Genomic DNA, 20861 nt, shown 5'->3' with positions numbered 1-20861 from the left:
CTCACAAAATAAGGGAAAACTAGATTTCCCAAAAGGAAGAACTTGCCCAAATCTTCAGTTTCTTTCATGAAAATATTTTAAAAGTATATCAGAAAACTGATTAGTTAGAGGGGAAAAACCCCACAAGTTACGTGTGTATGTGTGGTCCTGGGGCAAACCCAGGGTCAACTGCTCTATCACTGAGCTCAGACCCCACACCTAAATTTAGTTTTAAAAGAAGTATTAGTATTCTTAAAAAAATTAAATGAGATGATAAAAATTATGTTGGCTGGGCGGTGAGCCTACTATGGTGTCACAGCTACTGGCACATGCCTTTAATCCCAACACTAGGGAGGCAGAGGCAGGCCAGCCTGGTTCCTAGACAGCCAGGACTGTTACTCAGAAAACCCTGTCTCAAGCCACCACTGTGTCCCGGCTACCCCCCCTCCCCCGCCCCAGTCATGTTGGCTGGTACAATTTTTAAACATTTCATAAAAGATAATCAGTGGCATAAAAGTAAGCTTTGATAGTAAATTTGTTTTAAAATAGATATAAACACAAAACACTTTTTTTTTCTTCTGAGATGGGTTCTCTCCCTGTAGCACAGGCTGACACTGAATTTGAAGTAATCCTCCTGGCTCATCCTCCTGAGTGCCTGGATTACAGGTGTGTGCCACCAAGCCCATCTCTTGGATGAATACTCTCTTGAAGATGAGATGTCTAAAGAGAACAGTTTTCTAACCCAGGGTATCTTTAGCAAGAAGAGCTAACGAGCCCCCCCCCCCGCCAGCTGCAATGGTCAAGAAGACTTTGTTCCAGCGGCCAAGTGGGAGTTTTTCACAGAAGGTCCAGGCACGGAACTCACCTGTGGCTTCATAAGCATCTCCTGACTTCACGGGAACCTTAGAAACCTGGGGAGCGGCAGTGCCCCCAGATTTCACTCATATATGTGGGTAGGGGGATACACAAAGGCACTGGGAATAAAACTGGGCCTTCAGGAGTTGCAGCCATAGTCACTGAGATCAGAAGCAAGAACTTTCCCCATGCCAGCCGGCTGCATGGCATCACTGGAGACAGGTGAGGCGTGGGCTTCCCTCCTCAGACTCCATCACAGCCCTGGCTCTGGTGAATGCACGCCCCTCTGTTGGACCTGCCCTCAGGGCTCCAGGGAACCTCTACCCAGCTCTTCCCCTGCTACAGTCTCCGGAGAAAGCCGAGCTTGAAGCTGCTGGGGATCTGGGTCATCTCCAGGGCGTGCGGTGAGGCGGTGAAAGGAAATGTGACTTGAAAAAGGTATTTGGCGTCCAGCATCAGCTGGGATGAGTCACCCCGGTTATTCAGAAGAGCCTGAGGTCAGAACCAAGGGGAGGAGTCAGGGAACAGGTGCATTCTGGTTCACCACTACTTAAGGTCAAGAGCTCTGCCTCCTGACAGAACTCAAGCAATCAGAGGAGACGGCAGCACCGGTGGTTGAACACACAACTCCAGGGAGACAAGGCTGTCGGGGCCTCCTGTGCAGCTAGCTCGCTCCCAGGAAGCCACCCAATGTTCCACTCCAAAACCCACTCCCCATAGGACAGCCTGACTGTAAATGTTTTTACCCATTTTAAAAAATTAAATTTATTCGTGTGTGTCTCTGTGTGTGTGTGTGTGTGTGTGTGTGTGTGTGTGTGTAGATCAGAGAACTTGTTAAAGTCTGTTCTCGCCTATAAAGGTTCTGGGAATCAAACTCAGGTTTTCAGTCTTGGCAGCAGCCCCTTTACCTGCTGAGCCACCTTGCTTGTATATTTTTCTTATGTATTTATGTACATATCAAGGTTTAACTCTAAGTTAAGACATGACTGGATCTCAAGTTTTATCAAGTTTTATGCTTTTATTGAATCCATTTACATATTTATTATTTGCAAAATTTTTGGTGCCAGAATTGCTTTCTACTCTTTAATTTATTACAAATTTCTGGGTGTGGTGGCACATGCCTTTACTCCCAGAACTCAGGAGGCCAAGGCAGGCAGATCTCTCAGTTTGAGGCCAGCTTGGTCTACAGAGTGAATTCTAGGACAGCCAGGACTACAAAAAGAAACCCTGTCGGGAAAAAAAAACCAAATATATTTTTAACAATTAAAAATTTGTATGTGAGCCGGGCGTTGGTGGCACACGCCTTTAATCCCAGCACTCGGGAGGCAGAGGCAGGCAGATCTCTGTGAGTCTGAGACCAGCCTGGTCTACAAGAGCTAGTTCCAAGACAGCCTCCAAAGCCACAGAGAAACTCTGTCTCAAACCCCTCCCCAAATTAGCATGTGTATATGTGTGTCTATGCATGTATGCCCCGTGTTTGCAGTGCCCACAGAGTCCAAAAGGGGAGATCATATCCCCTTGAGCTGGAGTTACAGGCAATTGTGAGACTCATGACACGGGTGCTGGGAACTGAACTTGTGTCCTTTGTAAGAGCGGCAAGTGCTGTTAGCTGCTGAGCCATCTCTAGCCTTACGTTACACTCTTAATAATTATGAAGACTCCAAAGAGCTTTTGTATATGTGGGCAAAACTAGTGCTATTTACCATATTAGCAATTAAAACAATATTTAAATATTAATACATTCATTAAACTGAACATAACATTTTTGTTGAAACAGTCAAATTTTCAGAACCAAAACCAAAACCTTTAAAAAGACAACACAGTGAGAGGCAGGCAGTTTTCTGTTCTGTGAACCTCTTAATGTCTGAGCTGATATGAGACGTGTGTTCGGCGCCTGCTTCTGTATTCAGTGTGCTGGCGAGAGCCTTGTGTGTGCTGCTGCCTGCTTCTGTGTTCAGTGTGCTGAGATAAATCGGTCTGGGTGAAGTGTGAGGAAACTCTGCCTCATACTGGCACAGTTCTGGCAAAAAGCCAGAGTTTTGCAGATTCCTGGAAGAGTCTAAAGGATCCCTGGGATCCTGTTCACTGGGAGAGAAACTTTGGGGATGGAAAAATGGGTCCGCAGGTCTGTTTCCACTGGGCTCTGTCCAGTTGCACTACCTCTCAAGACAAGCTGATGGGTGAGAGGGCTCTGTGGGTAAAGGCGCTTGCTGCCAAGCCCGACAACCTGAGTTCAATCCCAGGAACCCACAAGATGGCTGGAGATAACTGACTCCTGTAAGTTGTCCTTTGACCTCCATCCACACATTGTGGGATGCATGTACACACACACACACACACACACACACACACACACACACTAATTTTTTTTAAAGAGGAGCTAAAGGTCATGGCACTGGGGCCCTGGTTTATGTGTTTCCATTCCCTTCTCATCAGGACTGGACTGAGTGAAGACACCTGCTGTCTTTGAGCTGGTGTTCCACAAACTGGGGCAACCGTGCTTTCATCTTGGACTGCATCATTTTAATCAAATATACTTTAATCAAATATACACTCTTATAGAGTGTACGGGGCATCCATAAGGAGTAACATGGGCATCATAAGGATCTCACCTGTACTTTGCGAACAAAGGATGGAGCGACTCTTTTCTCGAAGTCGTCTATAGGTGTGTATGAATTAAGGATCTTTATGATCTGTGAACATTACAGAGCATGGGATCAGACCAAGAGAAAGAGCAAACAGTTCTGGACATTTAGGGACCTCCAAGAAACACAGGTGGTTCTTTTAGTCTATAATTAGTCTCTGGAGCCATGCATTGTCTATTCTCAAGAGAACCGAAGACAACCTGAGTATATTATAGAGGCAAACTGATCAACCACACAGTCAGTTGGCAGCAAGGGACTCTCGCATGCCAGTCTCCCAGCTCCCACTTGCTTAGTGCACAAACAAATTGCACATACATATTTATGCCTTGAAGCCTGCAATCAATATCCACCAAATAGTTACCAGACGCAGTGACTTAGGGTCAGGTGCACCACACAGTCAACTAAGCTGGGAAATGCCTCAGGACCTGGCCTTCGAGGTCCAGAGAGAAGCTAGACTAGCTTGCTCACCTGCACTGCAGACAGGGAGGTGCAGCATTCAGAGATCTCCTTGGCATCGCTGTCTGTGGTCTTCTTGACCTGGAGCAACCAGGCTGCCTGGGAGAGGGGCTCCAGAGTGTCCTTGGCTGAGCTGTTCTGCAAATTCTTATCTTTCAGCCATTCTTCTAAGTAGCTGATGTTGCACCTGGAAGAAAGCCAGAGGGCACTTCAGGAAAGAGTGTCAAATCCCTCAGTGTATCCAGAGGCTGGCCAGGCTCACTGCACGCTTATGAGCCAAATCCAGCTGTCTCCCTTTTAACAGAAGGAGATAACAGACTGGGAGATGGCTTTCCAGGTCACTACCATCATCTGTACGACATCTATGACGTGATGGGGCAGTGTCAAGAGCCCTACTTAACATGGTGATGCTGACTCTAAGCAGGTTGTGAAAACGCAAGTATGTATATTTTGATCCCCAGAGCAACCACTACAAAACAACATGATTAATACATTAGAAAGATAATAAAATGGTCTAGTGATGCCAAAAAGGCAGAAAAAGGAAATCAAGGAACAAAACCAAGGAGGGGCAGAAAGAAATAATACTATGGGGGCTGGAAAGATGGCTCAGGGGTCTGCTCTTGCCGACCATGCATGTCGGGAGTTCCCAGCATTCTGGGAGGCTTACAACAATAACTCCAACTCCAGAGGGATTATTGCCTCTGGCCTCTGTGGGCACTGTACTTGCATCCACATACCCCAGCATGGACACACACACATACAGATAAAAAAATTGTAAGGAAGAAAAATAACATGGCAGCTAGAACTAAATATATTGTGAATTACATTAAATTAAAATGATCTAAATTCCTCAATTAAGAAGCACACATGGCTAGACTGGATTAAAAAGAAACATGGCCCAGGCTGGAGAAAGCTCAGCAGTTTAGAGTGATCACTGCCCTAACAATCTGTCTAGTTCCCAGCGTCCGCACCAGGCAGCTCCCAACTGCCTGTAACTCCAGCTCTAGAGCAACGGTTCTCACCACCCTTTAATGCAGTTCCTCGTGTTATTTTGTAACTATAGTTTTGCTACGGTTATGAATTGTAATGTAAATATCTGATATACAGGACATTGATATGAGGCTCTGGTCGTCATACCTGTTGAGAACCGCTGCTCTAGAGGAATCTGGTGCCGTCTTCTGGCCTATGTGGGTACTGCATCATATGTACATAACCACCCACTCCACCATACATACAATTTAAAAACCAAGTCTTACAAACACCAACACACTTGTGTGTGCTATCTATAAGAAACTCACCTCAAATACGAAGTAGGCATGTTAAAAGTAAACGGATAGAAAAAGATATGTTATGAAAATACTAATCAAATAAATCTGGAGTGACTACAGTCATTTTGAAGACTTCAGAGAAGAGAAAATTACCAGGAAGGGACAAGTAGGACATTACATAACGACAAGACAGTTCATCTGAGCTCTAATGTTGTGATCTATCCCCTTAGTCTCTGGGAAGCATCATTCTAATTCCTATTTCTAAGTGCTTAACCAACGAAGTGCGATCTATGGCGGCAACGGAACTAAACTAGAAACAACAGGAAGGTGTGCACAAGGGTTTTGTGGTGCCCGGAAGGAACCTGGAGCTTTGTATATTCCAGGCAAGCACTCTGCTAGCTCAGCCACACCCCCAGCCCCTCTGCCTTGTCTTTCAGTAGAAAACCGCTCAGCTTCCGGGCCATCTGCTCATATGTGAAGCGCTAAGAGCTTGCTTCTTTTCTCAACGAAGAACAACAGCTCTGCAAAGGCCGGTCCCTTTGAGAAACTCTTTGCATCTAAAAACTACAAAATGGTGCCATGGGAATGTGTCCAGGTTGTTTATGGGAAGTCCAGCTAGTCTTTGCAAGCTACTTTTCAGCATAAGAGACTTTGTCCCCTCCCTCAAACCACAGCGCACACCTATGGCCACCTCCCCGTCCCTCATAGCACACACAGATGTCAGTTGCCTGAACATACACACGTATCTTGAACATCTCTCCTATGCTATTGTTTCCTAATCACAGGTTCCATGGCTCCTCAATTTAGGATAGGGTCTACGGTCCTTAAACATGTGTGTTGTCTTCAGGATGAACCCCAAATGCTTTCACTGCATTCTGGATGCTCCTTGTCCAGATCCAACACACCCCTCTATGGCAGCCCTGCTGGGTCCTGTCAGACAGACTGCTGCTGCTTACTCCAGGCAGCGCTGGAGACGGACTACTCCTTTGCCTTCATCCATCTCCTGCTTGGAATGTTCTTCTTCCTCTGTCACCCAATCCTCTTCTCTCTGGTTTCCTCAGTATCTGTTCTCAGTCTCGTTTGTCCCTAGGCATCCCCACACCTCCTGCTTGTGACTAAATGATTGGCATCTTAGACTACTACTTAGCATTTTGAGCCTGCCACACTGGGTTGGGTTCTCTACCCCCTGAGCAGGTGATAAATACTGGTTAAATGTATGATAACCTTGGAAAATCAGAATCTACAATAAACAAATGCTGTTCTCATAGGTCAGAGCATCAAGTTGGCCTCAGAGGTTAGGGGGACGCTGTGGAGCCACCAATAAGCCAACACCCAGGAGGCTGGGGGGGCGGGGGACAGCAGTGAGGGTCCAGCACCAATGACCTGGCCTTTGGGAGTGGCCTCTCTGGGAGGCAGGAGTTTGGGGTGTGGGTTACCTGATCTGCATCCCCTTCCTGCAGGAGCACATGTCCTTCCGCAGGAGGAGGCTGTTGAGGGTCACCGCCCCGATGAGGTAGAACAGCTGCTTCACCACCTGCCTCACGAGCTCGGGGTCCAGGCCGTTCTGACACATGGTGCTGTAGAAGTAGCTCAGCTGCTGCAGCACAGATGTCATGGTGTAGGCATCTGTGTCATCAATGCTGGATGAGCGCTTCCGGAAACCAGTGGGCTTCAGGCCGGAAATGCCCTGCAGACTCTCGTACTCCAGCATGCCTGGCACTGCCAGAAGGGTGGGAGGTTCTTTACACAGGGGCCACGTTAGGGAGCACATCCCTTAACCTCATTATCTTTTTTTTTTTAATAGTCGATGGATACAGCTGTGGTGGAGCACAGTGGTTAATCTTGCTTGTCAGTTCAATGGGATTTAGAACCTCCTAGGAGGCAAACTTCTGGGCCTGACTGTGAGGGACTTTGTAGAATTAGGTAAACGGAGGTGCGAAAACCTACCCTAAGTGTAGCCCATGGCATTCATGCACTGGAGTCCTGGACCAAATAAAAGGGAGAAAGGCATCTGGGGACCTGTGATCGTCTCTTTGCTTCCTCACTGTGGAGGCAATCTATGACCAGTTGTCTCATAGTCCTGCCTGTGGCCATCTTTGCCTTGGTGGACTGCATTCCCTTAAACTCTGAGCCAAAATAAACTCGTCTTCATGTTGCTTTTGGCATACAAACAGGCAAAAGTACTAATCCTTAAAAAAAAAAAGGGCTGAGCATACCGGGTGCCAGGGCATGGACCATGGCTCACGGAGGGGCAGGAGCACCTCCTGGAGGCTTGAGATGGGAAAGAGATCCATAAGCAGCACAGAGTCTGGAATCATTAAAGCCTGAGGTGTTTAAGTTTCAGAGAGCGGAGTAAAGTATACACAAATGTGAATGGGAGTTGAGGGTTTCAGTAATACTCGGTACAGCCACACAAGAGTCCAAAGTAGCACATAAAATAGTGTAAGCTCTTCATAAAATTTCCCTCAGGAAAAGGCATCCTTACCCAAAGAAATGCTCAACTGTGTGCTATTATATATGGAGTCCCTTTAAGCAAGCTAAGAGTTAAAAGATGATTATGTGTTCCTAGTTTTTTTTGTTTTGTTTTGTTTTTTGTTTTTACGAGACAGGGTTTCTCTGTATTGTTTCGGAGGCTGTCGGTCCAGCCCGGCCTCAAACTCACAGAGATCCACCTGCCTCTGCCTCCCGAGTGCTTGCTGGGATTAAAGGCATGCGCCACCACCGCTCGGCGTGTTCCTAGTTTTTAAGCTATGTTATTCATAATCACATATACCACATACAAAGTTTCTATTTTAAAACGTCTCTTGGGCTGGGATTGTAACTCAGTTGGTAGAATGTTTGCCTAGTATGCATGAAGCCTTGGTTTGATTCTCGGCACTAAGCAAAACCAGGCATGGTGGCACATACCTGCAATCCCAGCCAGCACTCAGGAGCTACAGCCTTGGCTATCGTTACATATCAAGTTCAAGGCCAGCCTGGGCTACAGGAGACTCTGTCTCTGGGCTGCTCACTCTCTTCTTACCTATTATTGGCTGGATGCTGTTTTCCATCACAACGATGAACTGGTGATAAATCCGAATAGCCACATCACTCAGAATCTGTCTGTATTCTGTAAGATCAAAATTGTTCAAGCAGTTCTTATTCTGCTGTGGGCTGTTATACTTCATGAATTCCTGAAAGCAATTTGAGCATGGGCATGAGAGTGCTGTAGACAGGAAGGGAACTGAAACGCTGTCCATACTAAGGGTGTTATGACCAGTACCTAGGGCAATTTTACAGCTTAAAACTTAATGTCTGCTTCTAAGTGAGTCCTCCAAGTCTACTTCATATGACAAAAACAGCGATTTATTGTACACTCTCAGTCAGTCACAGCTGTAACCACAGCCGTGCCCCTCAAAGGGAGAGGGCCAGAGGAAGACACTCAGTGTCCTGCTCCGGCCTCTGCACGTGGAGTTACAACACCCCAAAGCCACTTTGTTGTTCTAGTTCAATGAAAATTGCCCCAGTGAGGCTTGAAGAACACCTTCATGATGTCACTTCCTGGAAGGAGAGTTGGGGTGCAGAGGTCATCTACTTATGGAACATGGGAGAATACCAGAGAGTGTCCTCTAGAGGGAACAGTTAGAAAATGTAACAGAGGTTACATTTTGGGTCACCACACTGAAATCCACAAAACATTTCTATCAGGAGGAAACAAGACCATGGCATCTTCTATTGATTCCAAAGCTGAGGAAACCTCAGCTTCACACCAAACCCAAGGTGTGAACTCCTTAGAGTAACACCCAGGCGCATGACAGGTGATAGTGATACAGAAACTGGTCTCCCTGGTGAAGAGGAGGCAGACAAGCTAGCTGGCGTAGAGCCTGCGTGGAGCTGGGGGTTACTAATGACTGCCTCCGTGATCCAGGCGGTGAGGTGGTCCTAGGATGCCATCAGCAGGACAGGCATAAGTCCCTACCTCTTCCCCACTGTACTGCTTCAGGCAGTTGAGGAAATGACAAGTGTTGGACAGCCAGAAGGACAGCATCTCCAAATCTTCAAAATGTTCCTTAGAAAAGAGAAGACAATGTTGGGTGGGCATGGCGGCACACACCTTTAATCCCACACTTGGGAGGCAGAGGCTGGTAGATCTCCAAGTCTGAGGCCAGCCTGGGCTACACAGTGAAGCCCTGTCTCAAAAAATAAACAACAATCATTAAAAACGAGCTTAGCGGTAACTTCTGTGTGCCACACACATTTGGGTCTACCCACAGAGTGGACAACCATGTCCAGCTTTCCGTCATTCTGATGAACACAGCTGGGGAGGGGTATGCAGGAGGTTGAGCAGAGGCTGGGGCGGCATGCAGCCGTGAGGAGCAGAGCCACCCTCCAACCTGGAGGAGTCATTTCGAGAGGGTTAGGAGCACAGGAAGGCTCTCTATCTTCTTCAGCACACTGCACAGGAACGGGGGAGGGGTGGAGCGGGAGGGGTCTCAGCTACGGTATTTTAACCTTACAAAGTCACCAACCTAATGAACACCTGGTTCTTCTTTTCTAGACCAGAAAAAACAGCAGTAATAGGTTTCGATTTAGAATTTTGTTTTGCGTACATGGGTGTTTTGTTTGCATGTATGTCTATGCACCGTGTGTGCACAGTGTCCATGGAGCTCAAAAGAGGGCACTGGATACCCTGGAGCTGCAGTTATGGATGGCTGTGAGCTGCCATGTGGGCTCTGGGGATCAAACCTAGAGTGGCCAATGCTTTTAACCACTGAGCCATCTCTCCAGTCCCAATAATAATGCTTTACAAGGGAGAATCATATACTTGTGGATGGAAGAGAAGAATAATCTGTTTCCCATTCCCCTTATGCTACACTGATGGAGCACAGATTCCTCACACATGGGGGGTGGAGGGATGAGGCTGGTGACTGCCAGGCTGCCCCCTCTCCATGAATCTTTGAGGTTCCCTAGCGAAGCCTCGCTCATTTGTCTTTCCTTAGTAGCTTTGCTTCTCTGGGGGAAAGGTCAGAAGTCAAAGGTGGACAAAGAGTGGGTGTCTGGTCATTTCCCAGAGCCCTTTCCAAATCAGACACCTTGCCAAGGGCCGACATCAACGGCGACTCCTACCTTAACCACGTGCTTGATGCCGTTGATGGCACTGTTCATGAGGGACTTGAGCATGTTGGCATCGTTTAGGGAGTCTGCATACCGCACACACATGAACAGGATGTGAGCTGGCAGCCCGGGGATCATGTTTACCACCACACCTCGGGGCTTCAGGTCTGTAGCAGAAAGAGACCCCCTCTCAGCTGCTGGTGAGCTCTCGTCCTATGACAGCTGGTGGGAGAGGGTGGGATCCCCACCCTGGCCTTCCTGTCCTTGGCTAGAGCACGAGAACACAGTGTCTCTTCCCTCTGAGAAACTCAATCTGGGTTCTTACTTAGACAAAGTGCACAGGGAGGGGCATGGCTTGCCTTACATCTCATTTGTAAAGTGCTTTCTCTGTTAAGAGGCCAGATAGGAGAAAGAAGTTGTAATTGTCCCTAGTGAGGAGTTCTAGACATTGGCTCCGCAGTATAAGAAAGGAACCCAGGCCCTAGGTACCTCACTCCAATCTCGTTGGTAAAGATGGGGCCAAATCTCAAGCCACAGGAAGCTGTTTTCAACAGAAACACCAGTGGCCAGCAGTGCTGCAGGAGACAAGCTAGTCTCAGGATAAGAGATGTCAGAGCGGGGCTGGAGAGACGGCTCAGCGGTTAAGGGCACTGGCTGCTCTTCCAGAGGACCCCATTCAGTTCCTAGCATCCACGTGGTGGCTCACAACTATTTGTTAACTCCAGTTCCACAGAGTTAAAGAGACCACAGAGAAGAGGTCCCTTTGTGTTGACACAGGTAGGACTGTGTTAGGGTTTGAATCTGAGATGTCCTTTAGAAGCTTATGCTTCGAACACTTGTTTCCCAACTAGTGGTGCTGCCTGGGGAGGCTGGTACCCAGCTGGTGAAATTAGGTCACTGAGGATGGCCTTCAAAGAAGGCCCCTGATGATCCCTGCTGTTGTTTCTAGCTGCTGTGATGCGAACAGGTTTTACCACACACTCTTAACACCGTGAACCTAGCAGGGCTACCAAAATAAATCTTTCTTCCAGTTGTTTCCACCAGACATTTTGTTAACAGTGATTGAAAAGTAACCAACAGCCCCATGTTCTTGCTCTCTGTGTGTGTGTGTGTGTGTGTGTGTGTGTGTGTGTGTGCTGTCATTGCAAAGCAGAGGAATCGAGGCAGCATCTTTCTCTCTTTAAAGGTCTTAGGGAGGATGGAGCAATGGCGTTGTAGCCAAGAGCACACTTCTTTTGCAGAGGACCAGAGTTTAACTTGCAGCACACACACTTGGCAGCCAACAACTCCCTGTAACTCCAGCTCTGGGGTGGGGAGGGGTGCTCTCTTTTGGCCTCTAGGGGTATGCATGTGCCTGTGCGCTTACACAAACATACACACAAGTGAATTGATTTTTTCCCTAAAGGTGTTGGAACCAACTATCTGGAAGGCAGTTTTCTCTTTCCCTTGGAAGAGTCATGGTGAAGACAGTGTAGTAGTATTGGTTCTGAGACCCTAACATCCGAGGAAGCTCTTTAGGACATTTCCGTGTCTAGGGTATGACTGGGAAACCCATTTGATGGCTGCAAATGGACTTCTCAGCAGAAGTCAAAGAGAGCACAGGGCCATGGTGACCTCCAGCACTGCGTTTCTGCTGAGAAACAAGGATGATGAAATGTACCTTAGATTTTTCCCCCTTCTTTCTAGTGCTGATGCTCAAACTCAGGCCTTGTGCATGCTAAGTGAGTGCTCACCACTGAACTACATTCCTAGCCACTGGTTCTGTACGATGGTCTCATACAGTAGTTCAGCCTCTCTGTCCCTGAGTGCTTACAGGTGTGCCCCACCACGCCAGGACCAGGAGCTGTGTCTTCCATCCAGACCCTAGGATTGATTAGACTTGGGGGAAGGTTGGGACAGTGGTTCTCAGCTGAGGACTGTTTGGGTTCCCCCAAAGGACAGTGTCTGTGAACCCTGGGGCTTGACACCAGCTTCCAGTGTAGGCAGAAGCAAGTGCTACGGTACTGTGGTTTCTAGTGCACAGCCCCTTCCCTCCAAGAATCACCTGGCCAGCGCTGAAGTTGGGAAGCTTCAAGCTAGGGAAGAAACCATGAAGGGAGAGAGAGAGAGAGAGAGAGAGAGAGAGAGAGAGAGAGAGAGAGAGAGAGAGAGAGAGAGAGAGAGAGAACTGCCCCTGCCCAGAACTTTGGAACTGACTGATATTCAAGTTCTCAAAGAGAAATCATAACCCAGAGATTCTTGATTACCAAGAATTAGGTTCTGAATGATCTTGGCCTCGTCTTCTTTCTTGTACTCCAGCATTCCGAGGTACTCTTTGGGTCCTGAGGGCAGGTGTACATCGTTGGCTGCAGACAAAGGCGGACCATCAGCTACATACGCAGAAGCCACACTCCCGTTTCATAGTGAGGATACTGTCCGAGTCTACCCTGCTTGTGAACTACTGTGCTTGCAACTATGTTAGGGCTGTTGGATGCTTTGGATTTCTCCCTACAGCGATTTCTGTCTGTGAGTATGGCCCCTGCTGAAAAGGCCAAGATGTCTTTGAATGAATCCTAGAGAGTGCTTCATGCATCTTCAGTATGGTGGGGAGGGAGAGAAACCCAAGACCCTGCCCTGACGTTATCTACAGGGAAGGGTGCAAGACTCAGGGAACAAAGTGCTGAGACACACGTCTTGACCACAGAGGTGGGGCTGCCAGTCTCCCATGGTTCCTGTGATAGGTCACCACAAACTTAGTGGTGTTAATGTTAGGTTGCTAAGTTTGGGGTAATGTGCTACATAATAATGAATAACTGATCCAGGCAGAAACAAGTTCTGATTTAAATGTGTTGAGTTGAAAGGAAGAAGTCAAGGAGACAAAAATGGATCTGGGGCTCAGGAAAAGAAGTGAAGATTAGATATGGATTTTGTAGGCATTATATAGAGAATTGAGCACATTATTGTGTTCATCTACCCCTTTTGTTCATCTATCCATCATCCACCCTCCACTGATATATCCATCCACCTATCATCCAGCTGTCATCTACCCATTCACTCGTCATCCATCCATTCATCTGCCATCTGTCTGTTCATACATCATCCATCCATCATCTGTCCATGCATCTGTCCATCATCCATCCATCCATCATCTGTCCATGCATCTGTCCATCATCCATCCATCCATCATCTATCCATACACCTATCCATCATCCATCTATCCATTCTCTATCCATGTATCTATCCATCATCCATCCATCCATCCATCCTCTATCCCTGCATCTGTCCATCCATCATCTATCCATGCATCCATCATCTATCCATACATCTATCCATGCATCCATGCATCCATCCATGCATCCATCCATCATCTATTCATCCATCCATCATCTATCCATGCATCCATCATCTATCATCTATCCATGCATCCATGCATCCATCCATGCATCCATCCATCATCTATTCATCCATCCATCATCTATCCATCCATCCATCCATCCATCATCTATCCATACATCTATCCATCATCCATCCATCCACCCATACATCCTCTATCCCTGCATCTGTCCATCCACCAATTCTAATAGTGGACATAGAGGATAGGACATCTAAATTGCCTCTTGCTCCTATGAGGCAGATTGGCATATAACATCTATTACTGGCCAGGTGCACACCTTAAGTCCCAGCACTTGGGAGGCACTGGCAGGTGGACTTATGAGTTCAAGACTAGCCTAGTCTACATAGAGAGTTCCCAGACAGCCAGTACTACACAGAGAAACCCTGTCTTGAAAACAAAACATCTATTACTGAAGAGGAAAGAGCCTCAGTTCAGCTGACGATATTTTAAAATGTAAGATGAAAGTGAAGTACCTAAGAAAAAAGGAGGTCTTCAAAGGAATGAGCACAGAAAAAGAAGAGATGGCTGCACATACAGCCTGTGAAAACAGATGGGGCAGACAGGAGCATAAGAAGTAGAGCAGAAGACTGGCATGGACACGACTCCAAAGCAGAGGGAAGAAAGGTGCTGACTCCTCTTGGGCCTCATGGGGACAGCTACACATGCCATTCAGCTGAGGCCAGGATGTCACGTCTGTCTTCTTCTTCTCTACTTCTCTCCACTAACAGAAAGTGCGATACTCACTGATCCAGGACCTGTGTGTGAGAGGCAGCCTTCAAAATGATTAATTGGATCATTTTGAAAATGAGGAGCTAACAGAGGAAGGGGGTAACGTATTTGTTTTAGGGTCACTGGAAACAACATAGTGTCCTTGCTGTCTGGTGCAATGAGCTTCTTTATACCTTGAGGGATGTTTAGCATACCCCTCGGCCCTAAGCCTGGCCAGCTGAGCACCATTCCTTTGGGCTCTGAGTCCTTTGGACACGGTACTGGTCACAGGATTCAAAACACAGTGCTCAAAATCTCAAAAGAATAAGGATAGACCCCCCTCCTACCTTTTTCAATTGTCTTGGTCAAGGTCTTGACTTGATCCTGTAGCTTTTTAATCACTCTGTCCTTCAGGTCCAATTCTTCCTCAAGATCCTTCAGGAACCCAGAGAAACAAGGACTTTTCTCAGAAATGGCTCCTTTGGCTTTGATTTTGTTAATGGCTTTATGGATCTATATTTCACACACTGTAAAATTCACTCTCACACATGATTTGCACAGCAGCTGCTTTCTGTGTTACCCAGTTCCAGATATTTTCAATGCTCCCCTCATGAACACTACATCTGGGCTGGCTCAGAGGGCCAAGGGACTTGCCTCCAAGCTTGATGTTTTGAGTTCAATTCCCAATACCACACGGTGGGTCCTGTATCTCTCTCTCTCTCTCTCTCTCTCTCTCTCTCTCTCTCTCTCTCTCTCTCTCTCTCTCTCTCTCTCTCTCTGTCTCTCTCTCTCTCTCACACACACACACTGTTCTAGCTAGTTTAGGTTTTTGCTAACGTAACATGAGCTAGGATCACTGGGAGGTGAGAACTTCAGTTCAGAAAATGGCCCCACCAGATTGGCTTGTGGGGAATTCTCTTATTTTCCTGATTAATGATTGATGTGGGAGGACCCACCCCATTGTGGGTGGTACCACCCCTGGGCAGATGGTCCTGGGTGATAGAAGGAAGCAGGCTGAGCAAACCATGAGCAATAAGGCAGTAAGTAATGCTTCTCCCTGGCCTCTGCTTCAGTTTCTGCCTTGAGTTCCTGCTCTGACTTCCCTCCATGGTGGACTGTGATGTGTAACCATAGGCTGAAATAAACCCTTTCTATCCCCCATGTTGCTTTTGGCCATGTTGTTTTATCGCACCAATAGAAACCTTAAATAAGACACATAGGAGTGTAATTAAAAAACTTTAAAATACTGTACCTTTAGCTTTCACTCTCTAGTCTATTTCTGGAGTTGCCAATTTACTGTAGGTGTGGGTCTGCCTAGTCTAGATATTCTGCTGCACAGAAATTACACAAGAAATGGGTTCTTTGGATGTCAGAAGAGGGCGCCAGAGAGACTGTTCTGAGGTTTGGGCACAGCTTTCCCTTTCCTTCTGGGCTGACTTTGGCTTCGACACTAGGAGGGTCCCAGGTACCCAGAGGCATCTGTCATAAAAGGCAGAGAGTGTTCCAGTCCTTCTGAAAGTGACTACCTGTTATTTTTTCCCTTTTCTTTATGAGTGGGTCTCGTGTACAGCAGGCTGTTCTCACACTTCCTTCAAGGATGACCTTTAACCTCTGGTTCTCCTTCCTCTCTACCTTGAGCGCTGGTGTTACAGACACTCACCACCATGTCTGGACTGTGCAGTGCTATAGACGGCAAGCACTCTACGGCCGAGTTTAATCACCACGCAACCGCTGGTCTTTAGGTAAGGACCCAGAGTGCCCTGACAGAAGGCCTTTTGAAAAGTCTACACACTTCCCTGCTCAGCAACACCGCGGCAGGCGCAGGAGCCAATCATCTCCACTCCTCACCCTGTTCTCCAAAGACAGCCGAGAGGCCTCTTGCTGGAGAACACGACTGACTTCCCCTTCAGCTTCTGACTGCTCCTTCAGGAACTCGCCGGCCTCCTGCAGTTCTTGGATCGGCCTCTCTTTCCCTTCAGCTTCCATCGCCCTGAGGAAGGGACAAGATGCTCTCTGGGCACCCATGTGACCACCCTAGTGTTGTTGGGAGAGCTCTGGCCAGTTCCCACCAGAAGGCTTACTTGGCCTGTATTCCTTCCTCTTCTCGGGCTCGATTTAGGTGACCTGATGACTCTTCCAGCCTTCCTGTCATGAGAAACCTGTCAGTGCTGTGATCAGCCATGTCACTGAGTTCTAATTTGGGGTTGCCATTATTTTCCCAGATCTAAGGCTCTCATCCATATCCAGAGATTAGGTTTATTTGGTCTGGAACAAGGTTTAGGGTTTTGTGTTTGTTTGTTTTGTAAAGCATTATTTAAGAATGACATTTTATATGAACATCTACATTTCTGGATTCTCTTTAAAATAGTAGCCAGGCAGTGGTGGCACACACCTTTAATCCCAGCAGAGGCAGGCAGATCTCTGTGAATCCAAGGCCAGCCTGGTCTACAGAGAGAGTTCCAAGACAGGCTCCAGAGCTACAGGAGAAACCCTGTCTTGAACCCTCCCCACAAAAAAAGTAGTAATAGTAGCACCAGGGCCTACATTTCACTGTGTCAGACACCCATGGAACTCAAAGGAAGCTGCCCCTCTAACACTGCACCCATTCTTGCCCTCCACACAGTTCATCCCTGCGTTACCTGCCTGGCCCTGGAGACCACAGCTTAACACCCGCAATGCCCTGGCTTCCTATGCATTTCCTAGATGCTGGAGTGTCTAAGAGTAGGCCTAGGATGATTCAGTTACCTTCCATCTTCTCTGTCTGCTCTTTCAGGCGGGACTCAAGGTCCTGCTTCTGCCTCTCCAGCTCTGCAATCTGCTGCTTGAAGTCTGGAATCATCTTCAGAGAAGAGTAATAACTATTAGGATATCCAGTACTTGTGTCTGGACTTTACACTCTCCAAAATGAACACTCGCCCGCCTCCTGGTTCAGCTTGTGGGATACACAGCTGTGGTTTGATGACATTATATCGCCTCCCCCTTCATCTGAAGACCTATACAGTGGTCTCCAAAAATCCCAGCATGCTCAGAGATAGCAGTTCTCAAGTGGCTATCCTGGGAAGGGAAGAGGTGCACCGTGGGAAGGGAAAGGAAGGAAGGGAAAGCTGCCCTGTGTTGACCTGCGCCCATGCCTAGCGATGTCATCTCACGGAACAGGACACACTGTCTCAGGCCATTCTGCAGCTGGAACTGTCCAGGACTCTCCGTAAGCCCTGCCCCTTGGCTGTGCATCCCTTCACCCGCAGCCAGGTAAAACAGTTTTCCTGTTCTCTAAGCCCAGGCCTCGGAAGCCCAAAGCAAGAGTACCTCTTAGCGGGTCTCACTGTCAGTGCCTCATTAAAGTTTATCCTGGGGATACACAAGCCTACGAAGACCCCTAACAGCTCCTGTATGCTCCCTAAGAGTCCCAAGTTACAGTCTGGCCAGAGAAGGAGGAAAGAAGCGAGGAAGCAGCAGCTAGTGAGGTGTGAGGAGCCTCAGGGGTGTGTTCCAGAGGCAGGGGAGCAGCCAGCATCGACACGAGTTGCTGAGGGGCACATGACATCGTGGGGTGACTGCAGAGGAAATGAAGGATGTGTGGGTGAAGGGCGGTTAATGAGCTTTGAGAAGACCCGTCAACTCACAAAGAAAGGGGATGGCGACTGAAGGGTGAGAAAGTGTGTGTGTGTGTGTGTGTGTGTGTGTGTGTGTGTAAGGGGATGGCGACTGAAGGGTGAGAAAGTGTGTGTGTGTGTGTAAGGGGATGGCGACTGAAGGGTGAGAAAGTGTGTGTGTGTGTGTGTGTAAGGGGATGGTGACTGAAGGGTGAGAAAGTGTGTGTGTGTGTGTAAGGGGATGGCGACTGAAGGGTGAGAAAGTGTGTGTGTGTGTGTGTAAGGGGATGGCGACTGAAGGGTGAGAAAGTGTGTGTGTGTGTGTGTAAGGGGATGGCGACTGAAGGGTGAGAAAGTGTGTGTGTGTGTGTGTAAGGGGATGGCGACTGAAGGGTGAGAAAGTGTGTGTGTGTGTGTAAGGGGATGGCGACTGAAGGGTGAGAAAGTGTGTGTGTGTCTTGAAAGTAGTGTCTATATGTATGTGTGTATCTTAAAAGCACTATGTGTGTCTGTGCATATGTATCTCGAAAGCATTGTGTGTGTTTGTGTGTGTAGTGTGTGTGTATCTTTAAAGCATTGTCTGTCTGTGTGTGTGTATATCTTGAAAGTATTGTGTGTATATGTATGTGTGTTTGTGTGTATCTTAAAAGCACTATGTGTGGAGGGAACTGGGATTGATATGTAAAACAAGATTGTTTCTAATTTAAATTTAAAAAATCAGTGATCCAAAAAAAAAGCACTATGTATGTCTGTGTGTATGTATGTTGAAGGCATTGTCTATGAATGAGAGTATGTGTGTGTGAGTGTGAGTGTGTGTCTGTGTGTGTATATCTTAAAAGTGTTGTGTGTATATGTATGTATATGTGTGTATCTTAAAAACACTATGTGTGTCTGTGTGTATGTATCTTGAAAGCACTGTGTGTGTGTGTGTGTGTGTGTGTGTGTGTGTGTGTCCATAGGTCTGTGGCAAGGCCTACCATGTTTTCTGATGTCAGCCTGGTGACTTCGTGACGGATGCTTTCATTGATGCCCGTCTCTTCTCTGAACAGTTTCTGTAGGTGGTTGATTTCTTGGCTCAGGTGCACTACTTTGAAGTTCAGACCTTCAATCTCTTTTTCGTAGCCATCCTTCTGAGACTGGAAATGGCTCTCCAGAACACTGTTAAGGGAAGGGGAGAGGAATGAGCCTCTCCCCTGTTGCTGGGCTGACCACAGAGGGGTCCTCATGCAGTAGCTGAGAAACCCAGGGTGAGCATTTCACCCTCGGGACTAAAGCTGACAATGCAATCACAGAGGTTGGGGGAGGGAAATAGGAAAAGTAATCAAAGGATCCTGACGGCTGTCATAAAACAGTGTGTGGTTAACATGCAGTTAATGACAAAGACATTCCATTTTAGAGGTAGCTCAGTTATGGTTTTACAGTTAATAGTTTAAAACCTCTGCTCTGCATGATACAGTTGTAATGATGTGTCCTATACACCTGTGAGAACTCCCTGAGTGTACAAGATGAGTCCTTAATGTGAGTCTTTGGGGGGGGTGACGATGACACCCTGTTGTCACCACACACTGTCATATGAGCCAGTGGCAGGCAGTGAGGAGGCTGCTCATTCTCTCTCTCTCTCTCTCTCTCTCTCTCTCTCTCTCTCTCTCTCTCTCTCTCTCTCTCTCTCTCTCTCTCTCTCTCCCTCAGGTCTTACTATGTAGTTCTGTTTATACTGGAACTCCAATCTAGACCAGACTGTCCTTGAACTCAAAGAGATCCAACTACCTCTGCCTCCTTAATGCTGAGATTAAAGGCATGTGCCATCATGCCTAGTGAGAAGTCTATTTTCAACTCAGTTTGATGTGGACCCAAAACTTATATAAGACAACAAAGTTTATATAAAGAATTGTAGAAGCATCTTCAGTTCAATCATACTACAGTAGTTGCTTATATAATATAACTATGTTTTGCTTTCCCTTTAAAATATTTATGCATTTTATATATGTGTTTGCCTGCATGTTTGTATGCATGTATGCCATGTGTGTTCATTGACTGTGGAGGGCAGAAGAGGCTTGAGTTATAGATGGCTGTGAGCTGCCATGTGAGTGCTGGGAATCTAATGGACTTTGGTCCTTTGCAAGAGAGTCAGTGTTCTTAACTTCTGAGCCATCTCTCCAGTACAGATTTTGTTTCTTTTTGAGATAGGATCTCTAGCTCAGGCTAGCCCCAAACTTCTTCGGCAGTTAATGATGACATTGGATTTCCTCATCTTCTTGGTTTCCAATTGCTGGGGTTACAGGTGAGCCCCATCACATCCCACTTACTCAACACAAGGGATGGGAACCAGAGTTTTATGCATGCAAAGTAAACGCTCTACTAACTGAGCTACATCCCCAGCCCTGTAACCAGTTTTTAACAAACAGATTATAGGTTTTATCACTTGGTCTCCTTACTAGCCAAATGGTTGAGTTCTTAGAGAAATCTTTCTAGGGGGGTTATTAGATAATTTTACCCTAAGAATTTACTTCACATGTCAAATCTAGGTAAGATGAACTTTCCAACATTGTATTGTCTCTGAAAACAAACAAACAAAAAACCTAAAAACAGAACCCCAAGGGTTCATCTAACCGAGTTGCTTTCTTTAGTCCTTCGTAGGCAAACCAAAGTTCTCCATCTTCATTTAAGTGTTCCAGATCTTCCACAGAGAGCCTGGGAATAAAACAAAGAAGGCACAAAAGTCTAGCCTTGCTCATGTTTCACATGGTCCGTGTGTGTTATTCCTACAGTACTGTGCATCTTGCTTGTTAAAACATTTTGTGTGTATGTGTGTGCATGTGTATGTATGTGTGTGTGTGCATGCTTGAGATCATGTACACGCCATGCATGCGCGAGCGTGTGTGTGTGTGTG

General features: G+C 47.0%; 1 protein-coding gene across 2 annotated transcripts in view; it reads right to left on the bottom strand.

The window, feature by feature from the left end:
* Window positions 1-761: 761 nt before the first annotated feature.
* Window positions 762-20861, bottom strand: part of Myo5c (myosin VC) — a 74402-nt gene continuing 54302 nt past the window's right edge. Inside the window, exons 28-41 of one of the 2 annotated variants that reach the window (XM_005073729.4) lie at window positions 20582-20662; window positions 18949-19129; window positions 17124-17217; window positions 16460-16523; window positions 16227-16368; window positions 14726-14813; window positions 12544-12642; window positions 10310-10464; window positions 9162-9251; window positions 8226-8376; window positions 6640-6922; window positions 3948-4122; window positions 3447-3527; window positions 762-1326 (exon numbers count right to left, since the gene is read on the bottom strand). In XM_005073729.4, coding sequence (XP_005073786.1) covers window positions 1174-1326; window positions 3447-3527; window positions 3948-4122; window positions 6640-6922; window positions 8226-8376; window positions 9162-9251; window positions 10310-10464; window positions 12544-12642; window positions 14726-14813; window positions 16227-16368; window positions 16460-16523; window positions 17124-17217; window positions 18949-19129; window positions 20582-20662 — 1837 coding nt within the window. In that variant the 3' untranslated portion in view covers window positions 762-1173. Of the gene's footprint in view, window positions 1327-3446; window positions 3528-3947; window positions 4123-6639; window positions 6923-8225; window positions 8377-9161; window positions 9252-10309; window positions 10465-12543; window positions 12643-14725; window positions 14814-16226; window positions 16369-16459; window positions 16524-17123; window positions 17218-18948; window positions 19130-20581; window positions 20663-20861 lie in introns of those variants that run through there. The other variant, XR_002383532.2, reaches the window with a different exon arrangement.

This window comes from Mesocricetus auratus, unplaced genomic scaffold, assembly GCF_017639785.1.
Source record: "Mesocricetus auratus isolate SY011 unplaced genomic scaffold, BCM_Maur_2.0 Super-Scaffold_100691, whole genome shotgun sequence".
In the NCBI taxonomy this organism is placed as follows: Eukaryota; Metazoa; Chordata; class Mammalia; order Rodentia; family Cricetidae; genus Mesocricetus; species Mesocricetus auratus.
Note: the sequence above shows the minus strand (reverse complement) of the source record. Positions and strands in the feature narration are given on the sequence as shown.